Source organism: Protopterus annectens, chromosome 5.part0 (genome assembly GCF_019279795.1).
Source record: "Protopterus annectens isolate FY-2018-M chromosome 5.part0, PAN1.0, whole genome shotgun sequence".
Classification (NCBI taxonomy): domain Eukaryota; kingdom Metazoa; phylum Chordata; order Ceratodontiformes; family Protopteridae; genus Protopterus; species Protopterus annectens.
The window spans coordinates 1,275,044,553-1,275,065,018 of record NC_056735.1 but is presented as its reverse complement, the minus strand read 5'-3'; the positions used below and the strand labels follow the sequence as shown (position 1 = coordinate 1,275,065,018).

Below are 20,466 nucleotides of genomic sequence, written 5' to 3'. Positions count from 1 at the left end.
TATAGAGACACCTCCTAATACATGCATGCATTCATGCATAAACACACAGGTCTATGTTTAATCATCAAACAGTAAGTTCATTGAATGGCTGTTCATCAAATACTAAACATTGAAACCTTTAATCGAAAGGCCATATCATCCTAAAGATTTACACTGAATGATGATAGTTGGCCAACATAAAGGAAGCAGAACATAGTACCTGCTTATCAGTAACTTAGCTATAATGAATCCTGTCCTTTCCCCACTGTAGTGTGATATTGGAGTTGGTATATAGTTGGGGGGGGGTGTTAGGGGTGTGGTGGGTGCAGCCCCCCCACATAAGTAGTGTCCAGTGTTCATCTAATCCTCCTATTGTGTGGGGCTGCACCCCCTAACCCCTGCTAATTATATATACTAACTCCCAGGTTGCACTTCAGTGGGGAAAGGGCAAGTTTCCTTATAGCTAAGTTACTGATAAGTAAGTGCTACATTCTTCTTCCTTTATGTTGGCCAACTATTATCGTCCGATGTACGATGATATGGCTCTTCGATTAAAGGAAGTTTTGATGTCTAGTGTTCGATGAAAAGCCGTTTGATGAACATGCTGTTCAACTAGTAAACATAGCCCCTAAACACACACATAAATGCATATAAAAATACAAAAAAGAATAAATGTTACCTGTAATAAGAAGGACAGGGATTATATAAAGTTCAGTATTCCGTCTTGAGTGCAATCCCATTATGTTAGTATGTTTCTGTAAAACAAATATAAGGTACATTAACAGTGAATAATTTGCAGTATATATTTATTTATTCATTACATTTGATAGCCACGTAGGTTGTGAGGTCCTCAGATCCTGTTCAGTCATGACCAGGGCCAATAGCAAAAAAAATTGTAATAACAATGCAATTCAGAACATTGGAACAAATAGCACGATACTGAAGAACTTCTATGATGATAAACAAATGTCAATTAAACCAAGTTACAAACATATATGAATTAAAAAAAAGTTTCAAGACATATATCAACTAAAAAAAAGTTGCAAAACATATACTGATATGCATATACTCACATTCTCAAAATATGGTTTACAAGATGAAAATTGCAGTACCTTGCTATACAATATTATTTACATTTTCTTTTCCAGGAAAACCCAACTGGTTGTTACAAACCCCTTTTCAGATGAACCCCGGAAAGAAAAGCTTCACTGTGTAAGTAGTTATTTATAGGCATGCATTAACATTGTGGATTATGATCGCTTTGCCAATCGCATCCTCTTTATTATGTGTTTGAGAAGTGAATGCCAAGAAATTCACCTCGAGAGTGAAACTCGAGACAAAAATCTTGGCATCCACATTGAGAACTTATAATAAAGGGTTACGCTCAGTGAGACAATCATAATTCTTTGTAGAGCATAGAGCTTTATCTGCTCCCTGTGCCAATAGTTGCAGGGAAAAAGTGTTTTGCTGGCTTTCAAAGCTGTAAAACATTTAGTGGATACTTGTCAGAAAGGCAGTATAACCCTACCCATCATGTTTACTTTTACCTTGAATTACCTCTTTGCTGTCTAGATTTTCGTAGAATGTCCAGATTATTGTTCCTTATAAAATCTGTGGTTTTTGGACAAGCCACAGAGGACTAAAATCATTAAATAATGACATATATTTGAGTTTCAGAGTTCTAGAAAATTTATAAGTTTTTTTGTTAGGAAGTTAGGGACACTTTGAAAGTATGGACAGCAAGCAGAAAGAAATCTTTTGCTCTGCTGATGTCATTTACTAGTCAGTACAGGCAGATTTTACTGTCATGTAGTAGACTCGACCTTAACAACATAAACAGGGAGTGTTTAACAATTGTTAAGGTTGAGTCACGTGCCACTCTGGAGCTTAACTGGTTTGCCTTTTTTCCAAATATCAGAGTGTAATCACTGCACTTCATGTACTACAATGTTAAGCAATGTAGTTACAATATAAAGAAGCTATAGAAATAAACAATTCTAGAGGTGAGCATCGCATTGACTGTAGTACTGGGGATACAAGGGAATAATTTGTGGGAAACAGCTTGAAAGGTAATGTATGCTGTTTGACTTAAAAAAATAAGATACCTTGTTATTGTATGGAAAAGGCTGCTCTATTATTTTGGCAGAGTAGTTGGGTGAGTTTAGTAAGGTAGAGGATATTAAGGAAGTTTGTAAGAGTAAGAGTTTCAGCAGGGGAAGTTTAAGAGGTGACAATGGTGAGGAAGCAGAGGAAATGAGTAGAGATTGGCTATAGAGTTAGGAGAGCAAAGGGTGGAGAAGAAAAGGAGTTTAAAAAAGGTGAGTGGTGGGTGGTATTAGAAATGGACAGGTGGTTTAATTTGAATTGGATAAGTTGATAGATCAGGGTGGATTGGAGATAGTCGAATTGCTTGTTTTACTGTGTAGTGGTACAGAGGTGGATTTACAATTGTGTTAAAAGTGAAAAACAGAAAAGTGGAAGAAATAATAAGATATTCAAGAACTTCTAAGATGATAACATGACTGCGGTGGTGGTGCTGCGGTAGCGTTGTTGCCTCACAGTAAGACGTTGTCCTGTTCGATTCTCAGTTAGAGCATCTTCTGTGTGGAGACATGCGTGAATGGGCGTACCTTCATTGAAGGTTGTGCGTCAGGGCCGGCAACTCGGCACGTAAAAATCTACTGCCAATCATTAGTGGACCGGAGTTCCGCTGTGGTGACCCCTAACTGGGAAAAGCCAAAAGACACAACACAACTAAGATGATAACATGAAACCAGTATGGACATATTTACAATATGCACATGCAGGGAGCTATTTTACATAATACGATAGCAGATGGAGAAAAAATATTAATGTTTTATTTACACATTGTACCATGATGTGAACATAGCCTTAGACCGACTTTATTTATTATGATAGCTGCTGCACTTTAGCTTAGTTTCCTACCTGCTGGATGTGATAAATGATCAGAATTCCTTTTTACTTTGAAACGATGAGAGTGGTGCTTCTTTGAATAAGCTCTCTTTCTGAATATTTTTGAAACTGTCTAGTGTTGCTTCTTGTCTGATTTCAGATGGCAAATTATTCCATACTGCGGGAACAGTTTGAAGAATGCACTGTCTTTATTATCTAATTTCAATTTGATTTCATAAGAATTGTTTAGTAATTTGCCTAAGGTAAATATTGGGAGTGTAGTCTGCTAGTGTGTAGATCTGGGATGAATGAGCTTGAAAGGCTTGTGAGGAGCAAATGGAAAGTTGGGAGACTGAAAGGGGAGGGGGTCTAATCAATTTATGTATTGTGTCTGTAAGGAAGTTTCTGTATTCATTCGCAAAGTTGTGGGCACTGTCTGATTGCTGAGTGGACATAAGTAGGGTAGAATCTGCAAATATTCCAGTAAGATGTTTAGTCTTAGACCAAAACTGTTTGGTGCTTTTAGCAAGCATATGCTGTCTCTGTATGATGTTGCTCTGGCTTAATGAGTTGCTATTCTGGCTTTTTTAAGCAAGTTGAGATTTGTGTCATGCAGCAGTGTGATGTAATCATAATCACTAGCCTGGAATAGATTTTTAGCTGGATTGAGCCAGGGACACTTTTGACCAGTATATTATTAAATTTGCGACTGGAGATGCTCTGCAGATGGAAAACTCGAAATATGGATTTTCAAATTTCCATCTTGATGAACATCTCCATGTTGAAAGTTCATAACAGTGAATGCACTGTGCATTCGCTGTTATGAACTTGAAGTACGTACAGAGATCGTGGTACAGTGCGGTTTGGGAAATTCATCCTTTTCCTCACTGTAGTGCGATCTCAGAGTTGAAATATATAGTTAGCAGGGTGTGCAAAAACGTGATCTGTCTCTCCAGCAGGTTTTGTTGATGTCACATACTAGATTTAAGCCTTTTGAGTGGGTAATGCATGCGTAGTTTGACTTACAGATATGGAGCATCTCCAGTATGGCAGAGTCAGAGATTGCCTTATAAGTGAGACACAGATCACCCCTGGGTAATCTGTATGATACCAAGTAGAATAATAGTGATTTGAGCCTGTCCACATAGGACAGGTATTGGAGGTCATGAATTTTCTTTGTGAGGTATTTCTGTGGCCTTTTCAGTTGGTGCAGGTGTTTGGAGAGGTACATACCAAATGGGGCATTATAGTGAATTATTGGCCTAATGAGGGAGGAGTACAGAGAGGTTATAACCTCCTTTTTTTTTCCTGGATGCAATCCCTTCACTTATGAGATGATCCAAGTAAAAGGCTTTTCTGACCACTGCTGCTACATGATGGTCGAATGTGAGATTGTTGTTAACCTGTGTACCTAGGTCTCTCATCACAGATTGTGTGCTTAGGGGGTTGCCATTGATATGGTAATCAGTAGGGTCTGTGTTTTTGCTGAATGGTATGATAATACATTTTTTTTGTGTTTAACTTAAGGCCATGACTTTGGAATCAGTCATTTGTTGCTGTGAGACCCTCTTGCAGTATGTTAACATCATTTGGGGAGTCAATGACAGTGCCCAACTTACAGTCTTCCACAAACTTGATCAGCCACAGACCTCTTTTCTTTGCCTGGACCTCTGGTAAGTAGATGCCAAACAATAGGGCTCCCAGGACAGATTCTCACCAAGTTTCCCCTAGTCAATATGCATACCACCTCGGGTCTGCTCTGAAAAAAAAATGGTTCAGTGGGTCTTTTCTAGTCAACTAATGATGAACAAAAAAACTAAGAGTTAATAGATCACCGTCCTTCATATGCCAATAGATAACCCACTGAGCAAATTACTAAGTGAGTTATAAAACACACAAAAAGGTGACACAGTCTTCTCAACTCTAGTCACTGCCACTTTTGCCATCACTGTTTGAGAATGCTTCTAGACTAGTCCTTTTGGCAACTACCCCAAGTTAAGCACTGCCTTACATTTTGTGCCAGACCAACCATAACATTGTCGCTTACTTGAGAATCCTTATTTATTCAGTCATTTTTTCAGTTAGTCATCCCTTTTAATACATGCATTTATTTTTGTCTAGATCATACGAAAGGAGTCTTCTGGACCACTGAAATGCATTTGACAATACTTGATGAAAAATTAAATAGATCCTTTAGACACTTTCACTGCCCAGTTATAAAAAGATTAAAAATAAATCACAAATGTATCTGTTACATATTACTAAACCAAAAGGTAAGCGAACTAACAGAACAGTTACAAGTGCATTTCTTTTAAACGACTTTACAACTAGGAAAATATTGTAAGTTGAAGTCAAAGAACTGACCACACCAACTTTTAAAGAGAACCTCAACCTTACTATTATAACCCCCACCTTTCCCCAGGAGCTATATTTTTCTCAAAGTCAAAAATGCATTTCACACAAAGCAAAACATCTACTAAAGTAACCCAAATATCAGGAACTTCACAAACCATCAGAAGGAAAGCTGTCTTGCCATTTATGCTGGTAACTATTTTTCCTCCCAAAGTATTACATATCTCTTTAACACAATTGCTCAAAATGAGACAGCACTAAAATTTAACACACTGACTTTTCTAACCGCAGCATAACAACTAAATACCATCTTATGACCTACATTTCAGCATCTGTAAATCATTTCTTATTAAAATTACTTGAGAAAATATCATGCTGAGCTGTACAACAAACATTACATAATGAGACAAAAGATTTAATCACAACTTTTTTGGGTCTCTCATAAGCAAACATCCTCAAAATAAGGATTTTTTCAACTTAACCAAGGCAACTATACAGCTGCATGCCTTCTCCAAATATGATGGCATGATCAGGTCTTAGATAATCACTGTCAAAGCTAACTATGTAGTATGAAACACAAACGTAGGAGGTGGGCAGTGTAGTACACCATGGCAGACAAATCTGTATGTAAAATGGCTGCTGAAATCTGACTGCTGTTAAAGTTCTTTTTTCAAGATGCAATGCGCTAAAATAAATCTGCCTCTTCAAAAACAAATTATTCTGATTTACATGTCCTACATGAAGTTGTACTGGACAAGGTACTCAAATTTTCTGCAAGCCAAAAATCTTCACCCAGTAGAGAAGTATCCAGATTGCTACCTTCAAATATTAGCACTGCATTAAAAATATTAACTTACAAGAAAACCTGATCAATAACCAGAAAAATACAGCAAAAAAATCTGCTCCGTGGAAGTCAGGACTACAAGAACAGTGAGTATACCCCAAGAAATACATTTCTTAAGTTTCTTTACTAGGATTCAGATGATATTACAGCTGAGCATTTCAAGGTCACACTTTAAAATTCACTGAAAAACATGCATTTGCCTTAGATGCACATGTGGATATGATTCTAATTTACTATTTAGATATATCACACAAATGTAAAAAAATATCTATACAAAAAAGCTACAGTAAAACATTTCTGAATTCATCAGAACTGTTACAGCATTATATTAGAAGCAATTATAAATAGCCAAGAGCAGATGATGAGGAGCCAATCAGATTACAGACAGGATGTCAACCTAAGACCAAGTGTCTCCTGGCTTTGACAGAAGGATTTTACCCCCATAATTCAAATCCCACAACAATCTACACTTACTCAAATCACTGATCTGTTTACTGGCACTTTCAGCAAGCAAATGCAAAGGGAAAGACACAAGGTAAACAACCTTCAATGAAAATGACAGCACAAAATTAACAATCTGCCCCCATCAACAGAAAATGAGCATGAATTCCAACTTTAATAACTTACGCACCAAAGTCAAAAAGAGAAAAAAGTGGCCTGCATTCTCTAGTACTGCAACACAACAAATTACTAAGTAAGAAAGACCACCCATAGTTTTTACTTATAACAACAGACATTGTTCGTGTCAAATCAGTACAAGGACAATAACTTCACTTTTAACTGTCCCACAACACCTGACCCTGACCATAGAAAAATGTTCACTTCCAGCCCTCAAAAATAAAAAGGGCAACAGGATGCTTAAAATGGCTATTCCTTCTAACAGGTTTAGAAAAAAAAAGGTACACTAAAGCCCCTCCCCCACACAAATTCAAACACTCACACACACACACACACACACACACACACACACACACACACACACACACACACACACACACAGATCATCATCAATCAACATTTGAAAGAAAGAAAACAAAGTCACTTTATTCAAACAAGAAGCTATAGGTGATGTTACCTGGGTTCTGGCTGTCTTGAAGTTGTTCACAGTTACTGGGGCTCATGGGAGCATGGTGGCTCATTTGTTGCCTTCCTACCCAAACCTGGTTGCCACCACCATACTGGCTCACCATATCTGCTGGTCCCTTGTTGCTTCCATCCTGGGGACTATTACTGTAATCAGATCCTATGAAGTTCTGGTAACCTCTAGCCATGCTAGGGGATGTAAGAAGCAGGATTAAGTTTGGAGTGGAGAAGTGGGCTGATGGGTTCCAGTCCCAGGACTGTGCCCAAACTGCTGCTGTTGTTGATGTTGCTGTTGTTGTTGAAAATAGGACACCAAGGATGGCTTGTTACCAGGGGCTACCCCCTGCCTGCTGGCTGTTACTGTTCCATGGGGAGCTGACTGCATACCCTGCCTAGGATAAGTGACCCTGTTTGAGTACAAACCATAAGAACGTCTTACACACTTAAACACACATACACACACACACACACACACACACACACACACACACACACACACACACACACACACACACACACACACCTACCTACTTCTTATATACACACATAGACACCTCTACCTACTTACCTACGTCTTACATCCACAGACCCCCTACCTACCTATTTCATACACCCACACACACTCACACACACACACACACACACACACACACACACACACACACACACACACACACACACACACACACACACACTTTTTAAACACTTTAACACACACACGCACACACCTACCTCTCACTTGTACATTCATCCACAGTCCAAATGTTCTCTGGAATTCAAATTCCCCAAGGGCACGCAAGACGAAGACATAAACCATCGGTCACACAGACCCAGAAGACAAAAACAGGTCACAAACATCTGTTGCATCTGTGCGACTGTCCAGGATGCAAAGGGCGTTCTTATAGATGAACGCCCTTTAAAAAAAAAAAAAACTTCTTTTTTAAATTAAAATAAAATTAATTTCCTGGCCAGCCAGTTCCAGGGGGGTGCAAGTGAACCCCCTTGCACCTGAGGGGAATGTTTGTGTGTCTAGGAATGGCATAGTTTACTGAAGTAGAGACTGGCTTAGAGTGTATAAATTTAATAATAATAGTGTGTGTGTGTGTGTGTGTGTGTGTGTGTGTGTGCACACTCGTGCATGTGCACGCGCATGTGTGTGTGTGTGTATGTGTGTGTGTGTGTGTGTGTGTGTGTGTGTGTGTGGAGGCTGGAGATAAGGTGAAGATCAGGGCAGATCTAGCCACACATGATAATTCACACACCACACTGTGATTTATAGATAAATAAATCTCCATGGTTGTTGTGCTCTGTGAGAAAGATGGCCTTAATTTAGACTTAATTACACTGCAGTTTGTTAGTCCTTATAAATGATGTCAGTTGCCAGAATAGTACAGTCTTCATTGAAAGGAAGAGTAGCAGTAAGCTTCATTTGTCTATAGACAGCAAGCTGCTCATTGGAGGGGACAGGTCAATAAAGTTGCTGTATGCAGAAAATGTGGCATTATAGGCAGACTCTGAGCTAGAACTTCAGCAACGGATAGGAGAATGGAATGCAAAACTGAAGGCACATGGGATGAAACTGAATACAGGTAAGACAGTTGTCATGGCAGCAAATGGGAAAAATCACAAGAAGCTGAGAACTGAGCTAGAAAGGGAAAATAGTGCAACTGGTTAACAAGTATCTGGGAGGCATGCAGGAGGAGAAGGGAAGTTTGAATGAGGAGGTCAAAGCTAGAATCAGAAGGGCTCCAGCCAACTGGCACAGAGTGTCATGGGTAGTGTGTGACTGAAGAATGCCAAAGAAGCTGAAAAGCAAAGTGTTCAAAACACTGGTGTGACCAGTACTACTATATAGTACAGAGGCCTGGGCAGTAAAGGTAGAGCAGTTGAGGAAGCTAGAAGCCATGGAGATGAAGTGCCTGAAATTGGTGGTAGGATGCACACTGTGAGACAAATGAAGAAATGTGGATATCAGAGCAGAAACCACAGAACAGATTAAGGGGGTTCAGGCACATGTGCAGAAAAGAAGAAGACAGTCTGCTGAATAATATTTGGGACAGACAGGAAGAAGGCGAGAGGAAACTATGGTGTTCAGCAAAGAGAGGGGTGAGTCATGTGAAGGAACACCTGCAACAGTCAGGAATAACAGTCATAGAAGGCAGGACAGTTGCACTGAATTGCATGGTGGCAGTTAACACAACACACCATCCCCATATAGAAAATGGAAGAAAGGGTTTGATAATAATGATGTTGAGTGGACTACAGGACATCCTGTCATGTTGTAGGTACGTTGTTTCATATACCAGATGTCTTTGTCTTTAAGACTCTAGGAAGCTGAAAGATCTTCTGAAGTGATAACCAACAAAGCATTTTGCATCCAGGGAAGTCACATTTAAATTACTGCACTTATCTTACTAAATCAGTTTTGTTTCTTCACACACCCTTTTTTCTGTTTTACTTTTAAACTTGGAGGCTTTTGAGTTATTATATCTCAAAATGCCTGACTTTAGAAGTTCCTCTCAGCGTCATCTCCTGTATATTTGGCTTTGGAAGCTCCTCCCAATCTGATTTCCTTTGCTTATTTTACTGGGCACTGATGGATCAAACTAGAAAGGCTCTCCCCTTAGCCTGTTAAAGCTTGAGTGAGTCTCTGTTTCATACATTTTTTGGCTCTTTTACATATTTAACCTTCCTTACACTTGTCTTCATTTTGATACATTTATTTCAGCACTTTCTGCCACTTCTCTTATATTGAAAAATATTGAAAAAGTAACTTGTTTTGTGAGCCTAATCTTATAGTTCCATCTGCACTTGTGTGAGAATTGTGAATTACTGCAAGAACTGAGCATTATTTATAAATTATACTGCATTACTATCTCCATAAGCAGTTACTTATAAAAGTTAACTGTATTTGAAGTCAGTCTGGGACTACTGTAAAAGCTGAGCTTCATTTAAACATTTATTACTGCATTTTCTATTAGCAGTATTACTGGTAAATTTCTGCTTGGCCTGGTATCTAAGACTGTATATTGGATTGCAATAGTGGCATGATTGCAATTTTTGCTGCAGGATTTGTGATTCTATGCTTCTATGGTTATTTACATTCCAGCTTTGCTATTAAGAGTTTTAGCTTCTGTTTATCATGTACCTGCTTTTCTTTTTCTTACATTTGCTACTGTTGATATATATTGCTACTGTTTTCTCCTGTTCTTATGTTTGTGATTATGTTACAGCCCTCCCAGCCCTCAATGATGCATTAAGTACTGCTCTCCCTACTGCCCCCCCCCCCACACACACACACACTGTTGGTACACTACTTCTAGATTTCCCTGTACACTCTGTAAAAGTTAAAGTTTCAGAAATTTTTAAAAGCTGGGGTCATTCACCTGTAGCTTAGAGTCATAGGACTTAATAAATTATGAATTGCTTTAGGTTCTGAAGTTAAAGATCTTCACTATTGACTTCATTTGAATGGATCCCTTTCTAGCTCATCTGCTATAAACTCCACAGACCTGCACCCACTCATGGTCTTTTATTCAAGACTCTGAGAACATGGAAAGCCCTGTATTCTGAGTAGCAAGCTTTTCATCAAAAAAGGAAGGAAAAAAATGCACAGCCATTGAGCTCACTCATTGGTGGGATGACTATGCAAGAGCTATTTTCCCATCATCCAGAAGAGACTCACATCAATGCTGGTAAAGCAGCATAATGCACTAGAACTTCTTTATGTTCAAATAACTATCTCCTATACCACATATTAGTTAGCTACATAACTCCCTCTATGATACAAGAATGCCACAACACCTGTCAATAGAATCCCTCAATATTGAACCCAATATTATTTTCCTAGGTGATCTAAACTATCCAGTTAAAGACTAAGAAACCTACACCACCACTAGTGCACAAGCATAGAGATTCCTAGACTCTGTCAATACAAGTGTCCTGGAACAATTAGTCAGAGTACCCACAAGTGTGAACAACATCATGGAACTTGTCCTTACTAATATGGGAGAATCTTTCACCATCCCTTGCATATCTTCATCACTTGTTAGGTCTGACCATAAAGTCATCTCTTTTCAAAATAAATTGAAACTAGAGGCACATTATACCCAAGGTGCCTTTAGGAATTTTTCAAAAACAAACTATCTATTCTATTACTCGTCCTATATTATGATTCAAGATGAACAGGAGGGGTAGTTTGTTTATATGCTTTATTATACAGAAACACATCAAGATGGATAGCAGCAACATAAAATATAAATTAACTGATTAACTGACAGACCATTACAGGCATATATGCTTACATCTCAACAGCTCTCTACAAAATGGCAGTCTGACTCGCACATGCTCAGTATTTAAACATACATGCCAGCCCATGGAATGCTTCTTAAAGGTATACATACTGATCTACATCCTCCCTCTTTAGTGAATTGCCCACAATAAAATAACTTCTGAAAAAGACATGCAATTATACAGACACTGAGAAATAAACACAACATTCATGTCCAAGTTGCCATGCATCTGGAACATGATCTGGAAATGTGACCTGATCTAGTGATATAGCAATTAGGACTGGGTTTAGCAACAGGGACAGTCATTGGTGAACAGTCTGTTTCAGGGGTTTCAAGAATCTTCTCAAGAACAGGGGTATTTGCTGGAATGTCCTCTGGAACTGGAACACTAAATAATTCACTCTGAGATATAGAGTCTTTTCCAGAGGCAAGGTACTGCAATACAAGCTCAGACACTGGTACCAAATGTTTCCAATTCCACCTAAATTCAACTTCTGATTCCACAATGTACAATCTCGGCTCCAGAAATACACTTTTCATGACTCCAGTCTGAACAAAACCTTTGGACGTCTGCATCCTCACTATCTCCCCTTCAAGTAATGGATTGAGTGGTTTGCTGGACTTATCATAATAGGACTTCTGGGACAAATGCCTTTTTATGACATCAGCTCTCACTGCTTTGTTGTTCTTAGCACAGGGAACCAATAGATTGCTACTGATTGGTAGTGTGGTTCTAGTTTGTCTCGACAAAAGCCTTTGTGCAGGTGAACCAAGATGTTTATCACAAGGAATATTTCTGAGATTTTTGAGATTCAGAAAAACATCTCTATTGTCTTGTTTTGACTTCTCTAATAACTGTTTTGCACTTTGAACTGCACGTTCTGCCAAATAATTTGATTGTGGGTACTCATGGCTACTCGTAACATGGATAAGATTATACTCTTCAGCAAATCTCTTGAACTGCTGGCTTGTAAACTGTGTACCATTGTCAGAAATAACTTTGTGCAGACTACCATGGACTGTAAAATGACGCTTCAACTTAATATTGAGTGAACTGTGTTGGATGCTAGAATAGGAAGTAGGTCAATCTTCAATCGATTTGAATAAGGGTCTACTAACACCAAGTAATATTAACCATTCCATTTGAAAATGTCTATAGCTACTGTTGACTGAGGTAGTTCAGGAATCTGGTTTAGCTGAAGTGGTTCTCTCTGTTGATGTGGCTTAGTACTATTACATACAGAACAAGATGAACGTACTCTCTCAATAAACTTTGACATAGAAGATCAAAATACTAGTCCTCTCACCCTTCTTTTGGTAGAATCAGTTCACAATGCAAGATGGTAATGTACATTGTTGTAAGGATTTTGGAACAATCACTTTTGGGCCTTTCATGATGATACCATTGTCAAACAAAATTTCAAATCTGTAAGGAAAATATGTTTGCAGGTCATGAGGTAAACAAGATTGCTTTGATGGCCATCCTCGACTGATAAAGTGGTTTCGCTTCTGAAGAACTGGAACTGAGGCTGTGTGACTTCTAAACTCATCAAGATGTGTGGAAGAAAAGTTCTCACTTCCATGACTTCAAAATCAAGTTTCTCATTTTCATGCTGTTCAGTGGTATTTCTGGGCAATCTGGATAAAGTATCAGCAATATAAAGAAGTTTGCCTTTTGTGTAGACAAGATTGAAATTATACTTTTGTAACTTCAACCTCATGCATTGCAACCTGGCTGGAGCTGTATGCATAGACTTTCTCAAAATAGTGACTATAGGTTGATGATCTGTTTTGATTTGAATTATAGGCCAACCATAAATATAGTCATGGAACTTTGAACATGCAAACACAATTGACAAGAGTTCTTTCTCTAGCTGGGCATACTGCATCTCAGTTTGGGTTAGAGTTCTGGACACATAGGCTACTGGTCTACCCTCTTGAAGAATGGACTGCATTAAGACCAAATTTCAGAGCATCACAAGAAAGAGTTACTGGTTTGTGAACATCATAGTATCAGAGTTGGTGGACTGGCAATTCTCTGTTTCAGGACATCAAATGCTCTATGGTGTTGTTCTAACCAGGACCAGGATATGTCTTTGAGTATCAGCTCTCTGAGCAGTGCTGAAAGTTGGCTCAAGTCTGGAATGAACTTGCCTAGGTAGTTAACCATGTCAAGAAAATGTCATAGGGCTTGAACTTTGTCTGGAGTGGTATCTCAAGTATTGCTGCCTGCTTTGAATGATCTGGACATAAGCCTGAACTGGTAAACAAATGACCAACATAAGTAACTTCTCATAACCTGAACTTGCACGTCTGAGGATTCTGCCTAAGGTTCACTTCATGTACTCTTTCCAGGACTTTCTTGAGGTTTCTGTCATGCTTGGCTTCACCATTACCTCCTACTAGAATATCATCTACTATAATAGCACACAGATAACTGGAAAAAAAATGTGTTCCGTGGCATGCTGGAAGACTTCACTGGCAGAAAGTATTACTCCCTAATGGCATTCCCAAAAATCTGTACCTGCCTAAAGGAGTACTGAAAGTGGTTAACAATGAAGATTTTCGGTCAAGCAAAATTTGCCAAAATGAACTTTTTGCATTCAAAACAGAAAAAAAATCTAAAGGTATTACTGCTCAATGCTAGGAGCCTAAACAAAAAAAATCCACTCCCTGGAAGCTCTCTTTACCCTAGAGAATGCTTATGTCTGTGCAGTCTCTAAGACGTGGTTTAAAGCTGCAGACAGCACACCAATAGTGCAGGGTTATAATGCCTTCCACACATTTAGACCAGCTACTGCACAGGTAGAGACTAAAGCTGGAGGTGTCTCTATTTACATTGAAAATAAATATATATCAAGGCTGGTCAAACAGGACAATGCACTTGAGCTAATCCATGTTCAAATCACCATAGATAAAATCCAATGCTGCTTCCTTGCAAGCTATAGGACACTCTCTATGACCCAGGAAACCCATACAATGTATTTAAACTTATTAGAAACACAAACCATCCAACCCAATACCATGTTCATGGGTGATTTTAATTACCCCAGTATTAACAGGAGTCCTATATGACATGAAACATGCATGCACATAGATTCCTTGATTTTGTAAACACAGACTTACTAGCCCAGATAGTTAAGACACCAATCAGGGATGCAACCATACTGGATCTGGTCCTTACTAATATGGGAGAGTGCTGCACACTCCATACTGTAATGCCTTCCCTGGTAAGGTCAGACCACAAAATGGTATCCTTTGAAGTAAAAATAAGACCTGGACCCCAAGCCAAACTGAGAATATTCAAGAACTATTCTAAGGCTAACCTCCTGTTGTTAAGTGCAAACCTGGCAAAATTTCTAGCCCCTATAAACCCTGAGAACACTTCTGCCTATGCAGAACTGTTAACAGAAACCCTGTACAAGCATGTTAATAGCTGCACAGAAGCATCTGTACCCACAAGGAATAAGTACAGCACTAACTCAAAAAACAAGCCACCCTGGTGGAATCACAAAATCACTCAGATGTATATCAGGAGGAAGAAACTCATGGCAAAAATTAGGAGGTGTAGCACCCAGCAGGATAAAAGTACTCTCATTAAACTAAACAAACAACTCAGAGGATAAATAAAGTCTGCCAAAATTTTGAGGTAAGTTTGGCCTCCCAGGCCAAGGACAAGCACAAAGTATTCTTTAGCTATATCCACAATACACAATTGTGTGCAGAACTCATTGTAAATGGAGCCACCTATACTGAGCCAGAAGATATATTATTATAAATTCAGCTCCAACTTTACTCCTCATTCCCCCACAACCTTGCCTCAGGAAATATCATCAAATATAACTCCCTCTACTATCACTAAGAAACAGGTCCTTAATGCTCTCTCTAAGACCAAGAACACTGCATCAATGTACAATATCCCAGGAAGCCTTCTAACTAGCATGAAACATGACCTATCAAGGCCTCTGTAATTACTATTTTACTGTAGCTTCCAAACAGGCTTCATGCCTCATGAATGGAGAAAGGCAACAGTCATCCCTCTGCACAAAGGTGGGTCATCTATAGACCCTGGAAACTACAGACCCATATGTCTCACTAGTCTTATATGTAAAGCCATGGAAAGAATTATCATGGAGATGATCAACAGCGATATAGTAAACCTCCAGACACTGGACCCAACCCAGTTTGGTTTCGTCAAGGGCAGATCATGCCTACTCAACCTGGTGGACTTCTTTGAGAAGGTCACCAAGCAATGGATGAGGGAAAAATCATTCACACTGCCTTCCTTGACCTGGCAAGGGATTTGACACAATACCCCACTCGGGCATTGTTGACAAACTCAGGAGGCTAGGTACAAACCCGTATGTCACTCAGTGGATAGCCAACTGGCTCACAGACAGGACCCAGGAAGTTACAATTGGTGGCTTCCACCTCTACAAAGATGCCAGTCGCAAGTGGAGTCCCCCAGGGATCAGTCCTTGGACTGCTCCTTTTTGGCATTTACTTCTCAGAAGTCAAGGCCAATGCCAGTGGTCTCTGGCTGACTAAATTTGCAGATGATTGCAAATTAGGAGCTGTCACTGAATCTCAGACTGACACAAATGCTCTCCAGGAGGGGCTGGCACAGACAATCAACTGGTGTCAGAATTATGGACTAAAACTAAATGCCAAGAAATGCATAATAGTATCCTTTGGGAAGTCATCCATCCCTGGTAACTATTACATTGACAGCACATCCCTTAGAGTTGACCCAGTAGTCAGGGACTTAGGGGCATACATAAACTGTAATTTAGCCTTTGATCATCATGTGTCTACAGTGGTGAGGAAATCATTCTATGTTGCGCAACTTATAAACAAAGGTATGGCATCTAAATCCAAGGAAGTCATTGTTCCACTGTATTCGGCATTCATCAGACCAATCGTTGAGTACAACGTCCCCTTTGGTATATACCTAACCAGGCATATCCAACAATTGGAGCATCCATAGAGGTTCTTTGCTAAAAGAATACAGGGGGTAAGTAATATGTCCTATGCAGACCACCTCAAGGCCCTATCCCTGTTTTCTGTCTCCTACAGGCTTTTGAGGGGAGATCTATATCTGGTATACAGGGCATTGTCAGACTCCACTCTGATGGACCTTCTGCATAGACACAAAACAAATAGTACCAGAATTACCCATTCTAAAGACTTAAACCTTGCCTGTGATATAAATAAGACCTGCTGGAGAGATAGGTATGTATCCCAGAGACTACCCCATCTATAGAACAGGCTCCCCATCCATGTGAAGCAGAGTTCCTCCCTAATCCAATTCAAGTGCAACTTGGATAATTGGATGGGAAACTGGAAATTCATCCCTGGTTTGGCACCTATGTCTCTGATCCAAACAGGTAACCTGTAAATGGTTAATCTCCCAGGCCCATGCTTACACTTATCAAGGGTGTCAGAACTTGTCAGAGATTTGGAATGCATGGCTAGGCTTAAAAAGGCCCTTGTGGTCGTTAGCCTAGTAAATACCTATGAATTATGAACAGTGGCATTTGGCATAAGAGCAGCAACTTCTTTGACTGTATGCACTGGATGATGAGGCCTTTCCAGTGCTTTGTTAAAATCTTGTCAATCAATACATATTCTGATATCATCTGTGCTTTTCTTATGAGCCACCACCATGGAATTTACCCATGGGTAGACGAACCACCTGGACAAATCACACCTTGTTGCACTATTTTATCTAGCTCAGCTTTGACACTGTTCTGCATAGCTACTGGAATTCTCCAGGCTGGTCTGACAACTTGACTGAATTCAGGGTCTAAATTCATGGAGTACACAACTGAGAGTTTGCCTATCTTGTCTTCAAAAAGATCAGCACAGGTAGAAAAAATAGATTGGGCAAAATTAGAACAGTGATCTTTCAAGATTACATGGTGGATTTCCTCATTAAGTAAAATCAGTCCCATTCTCAAACTACCTCTGAGGCCTGATAATGACTGTATGTGCTTTTTAAGTACATAAAATTGCAAATCATAGCTGTTCCCAGCAGAGTAACATGATACCACTACTGAACATTCAGCTTGAATTTCTTCACCACCATAAGCAACAAGCTTCGCACACTTTGCAGATCAAGCTTCTCACCAGCACATACTCTAGCAAATGTTTCTGCTGACATAACATTGCACTTTGAACCTGTATCAGCTTTGAGCTCTATGGGTCTTCCATTTATCCAAACAGTACAAAATACTTCATTCTTTGCCCATAAATCTACTGCATTGACTGTTTCATTAAGCACTGACACATCATCAACATAAAAAGTAGGGTTATAGCTTTCTAATTGATCAACTTGTCTCTTTGAATGTTCTCTTTTAATAAAAGAATCTGTCTTGTTTGATTTACAAAATCTTTTGAAATTATTCCACTTGTTGCATTTGTGACATTGCTGACCAAAAGCTAAGTACATTTCTCTTTTGGGTTCGTGATTTCTACCACAGTTACAATTGACTATGAAGCTAAGTAAAGGCACATCCTTTGATTTTGTTGAGTCATTTATATGCATTACTGAGACTGTGCATGCTCTGGAATTTACTCGAAAGCTCCGGGATTTACCAGGGAGTGTCACAGGGTTCACAGTTACTGCCATGTGCTTGGGCCTATTTCTTTTAACCATATGCTGCATACTATCAACATTAGTACTTGAAGATACTGGAAGCATGCATTTCGCATTTTAAGCATATTTGTGTGCTTTTCTGTGAGCTTATATATCTGACAAATCTCAATAGCCTTATTCAAAGTTAAATCATTGTCACAAAGCAAAATCTTTCTCACAGCATCATATTTAATACCACACACAAGTCTGTCTTTTATCATCTCATCCCTTAAATCAACAAATCTGCACATTTTAGCTTTATTTCTCAAGTCAGTTATATATGCTGCAAGCGTTTCCTGATGCTTTTGATCCCTTGTGTAAAATAAGTGCCTTTCCATTGTGATTTTGTTTGGGTGGGTTACACATTTCTCTAAATTTACATTTTAAGGACTCAGGGTCTTCCCTTGTTTCAGCCGGTAACCACTATATGATGGTTTTCCCCCTCTCCTGTAAACACAGCAGGTGCATACAGAAATGAACACTCTCTTTCTATGGCTTCTGAACCAGCTAAATTAAGCAGAATAAATAAATGCCTTTGTGTGCACATTTTTATCAGAAAATGCAACTTGTATGAAAATATCATTGCTCAAACACTCTCCAGTTCTCTACAATATTATTATCAAATACAAGTGGAGCTGGTCTGCGAAAGCTTTCAGTCATGCCGCAAAGTATGTTTAAACATACTGCAAATATGGCCCCAGTAATTATGTATGAAGATGCACATACACCAGGTACTTGTAATAACATTCAAATGCACAATAAACTATTCAAAATACTGCACTTTGCAAAATATGCTTTGAAATGCCTGTATTTTGTGAAATAACTGTACTTTAATACTGCACAAACTTGTGAGCAATGTATATACTTCAGATATCTCAAACAGCTTTGATTAATCTGAAAAAGTAGCACATAGCAAAAAATGTGGTAGTTTTCCTTATTTTATACATTTTATGCGATTCGGACATTCTTTCAAACATTTTCGTAACTATTTTGAATTTTATTTATCAATATGTCACAGTTTTGGACATTTCATTTAACTAGAAATTCATTTTGAGCACTCTGAGTGCTTTGTTTTATATTCTTCAAGTAAAAAATCATTAAAGCAAGTTTTAGTACCAGGAATTCATGTCTAACCTGTTTTGCAAGTTATACATGCAGTAGCGATGATCCATTCCTCTATATTCCTCCAACATTAACTGAGTGCCTCTTGGTCTTGATTCTGGATTCCATTCTGACACCATGTCACTTGTTCTATGTTATTATTCAAGATGAACAGGCAGGGTAATCTGTTTATATGCTTTATTATATAGAAACACATCAGCAGCAACATAAAATATAAACAAACCAATTAACTGACAGACCATTACATATATGCATGCTTACATCTCAACAGTTCTCTACAAAATGGGAGTCTGGCTTGCACGTGCTCAGTATTTATACACATATACAAGTCCATGGAAAGCTTCTTAAAGGTATAGATGCATACTGATCTACAAATTCCTAAGTGATTCACTGGCAAGCTTCAAATCCCCACTAAACCCAGTTCTCTTTGCTGAATACTCAGAAACATACACCATCACACTATACCAGCATGTAAACAACTGCACAGATGCAGCTGTACCCTTTAGGAACAAGTGCAGGCCAAACCCCAGAAACGAATCTCATTAAACCAAAATGTCAACAAACTTTACAATAAAAAGAAGAGAGTTTTGACCAAAAGTACAAAGAGTAACTTTCAGAATGACAGAGAGCTTTTGTCATTGAAATAAACAAGCAATTCAGAAGCTTAAAAACTCCACAAAAGCCAAGTTTGAGGCTGAAATACCAAAGCCAAAGACAATTACAATCCCAAACGTGCAAAGCACTAATCTACTGAGCTGTTTGTAAACAATGTTACTTACACTGAGGTTGAAGATATAGAAGACCTACTGGCTGATAAATTCAGCTCAAACTTTACCCCTCTTCCTTCTTTTTTGGGGGAAGGGGTTCATTTTTGGTATACTACAGACTGCTGAAAGTTGACCTGTGTCTGGCATACAAGACATCCTCTGACCTAGTACTGATTTATCTATTGCATATCAACAATTCAAAAAGCATCAGAAGTTTTCAGTATAGTGATCCAAACCTTTTCTGCAAGATTAAGAGGTTTGGAGGGACAGGAATATCTCACAGAGCACCACTTCCTTGTTGTAAAACAAAGCTCATCCCTGCCCATATTCAAGTACAAATTGGATCTATAGATGGACAATCAAAAAATTACTTAGGGACCACACCCTGTAATACTAATAAACAGAGGCAGCTCTTAATTTGTTTTATCCCATGCATGGATCCCCTCAAATTATCTATGGTATTATCCCAGTTATTCT

The 20,466-nt window shown here is 38.8% G+C and overlaps 1 protein-coding gene across 1 annotated transcript in view; it reads right to left on the bottom strand.

Moving 5' to 3' along the window:
* LOC122801619 (immunoglobulin lambda-1 light chain-like) overlaps positions 1–20,466 on the bottom strand; it is a 410,978-nt gene that overhangs the window by 217,215 nt on the left and 173,297 nt on the right. The window contains exon 2 of the mRNA XM_044071098.1: positions 659–734. Coding sequence (XP_043927033.1) covers positions 659–719 — 61 coding nt within the window. The 5' untranslated portion in view covers positions 720–734. The remainder of the gene's footprint in view (positions 1–658; positions 735–20,466) is intronic.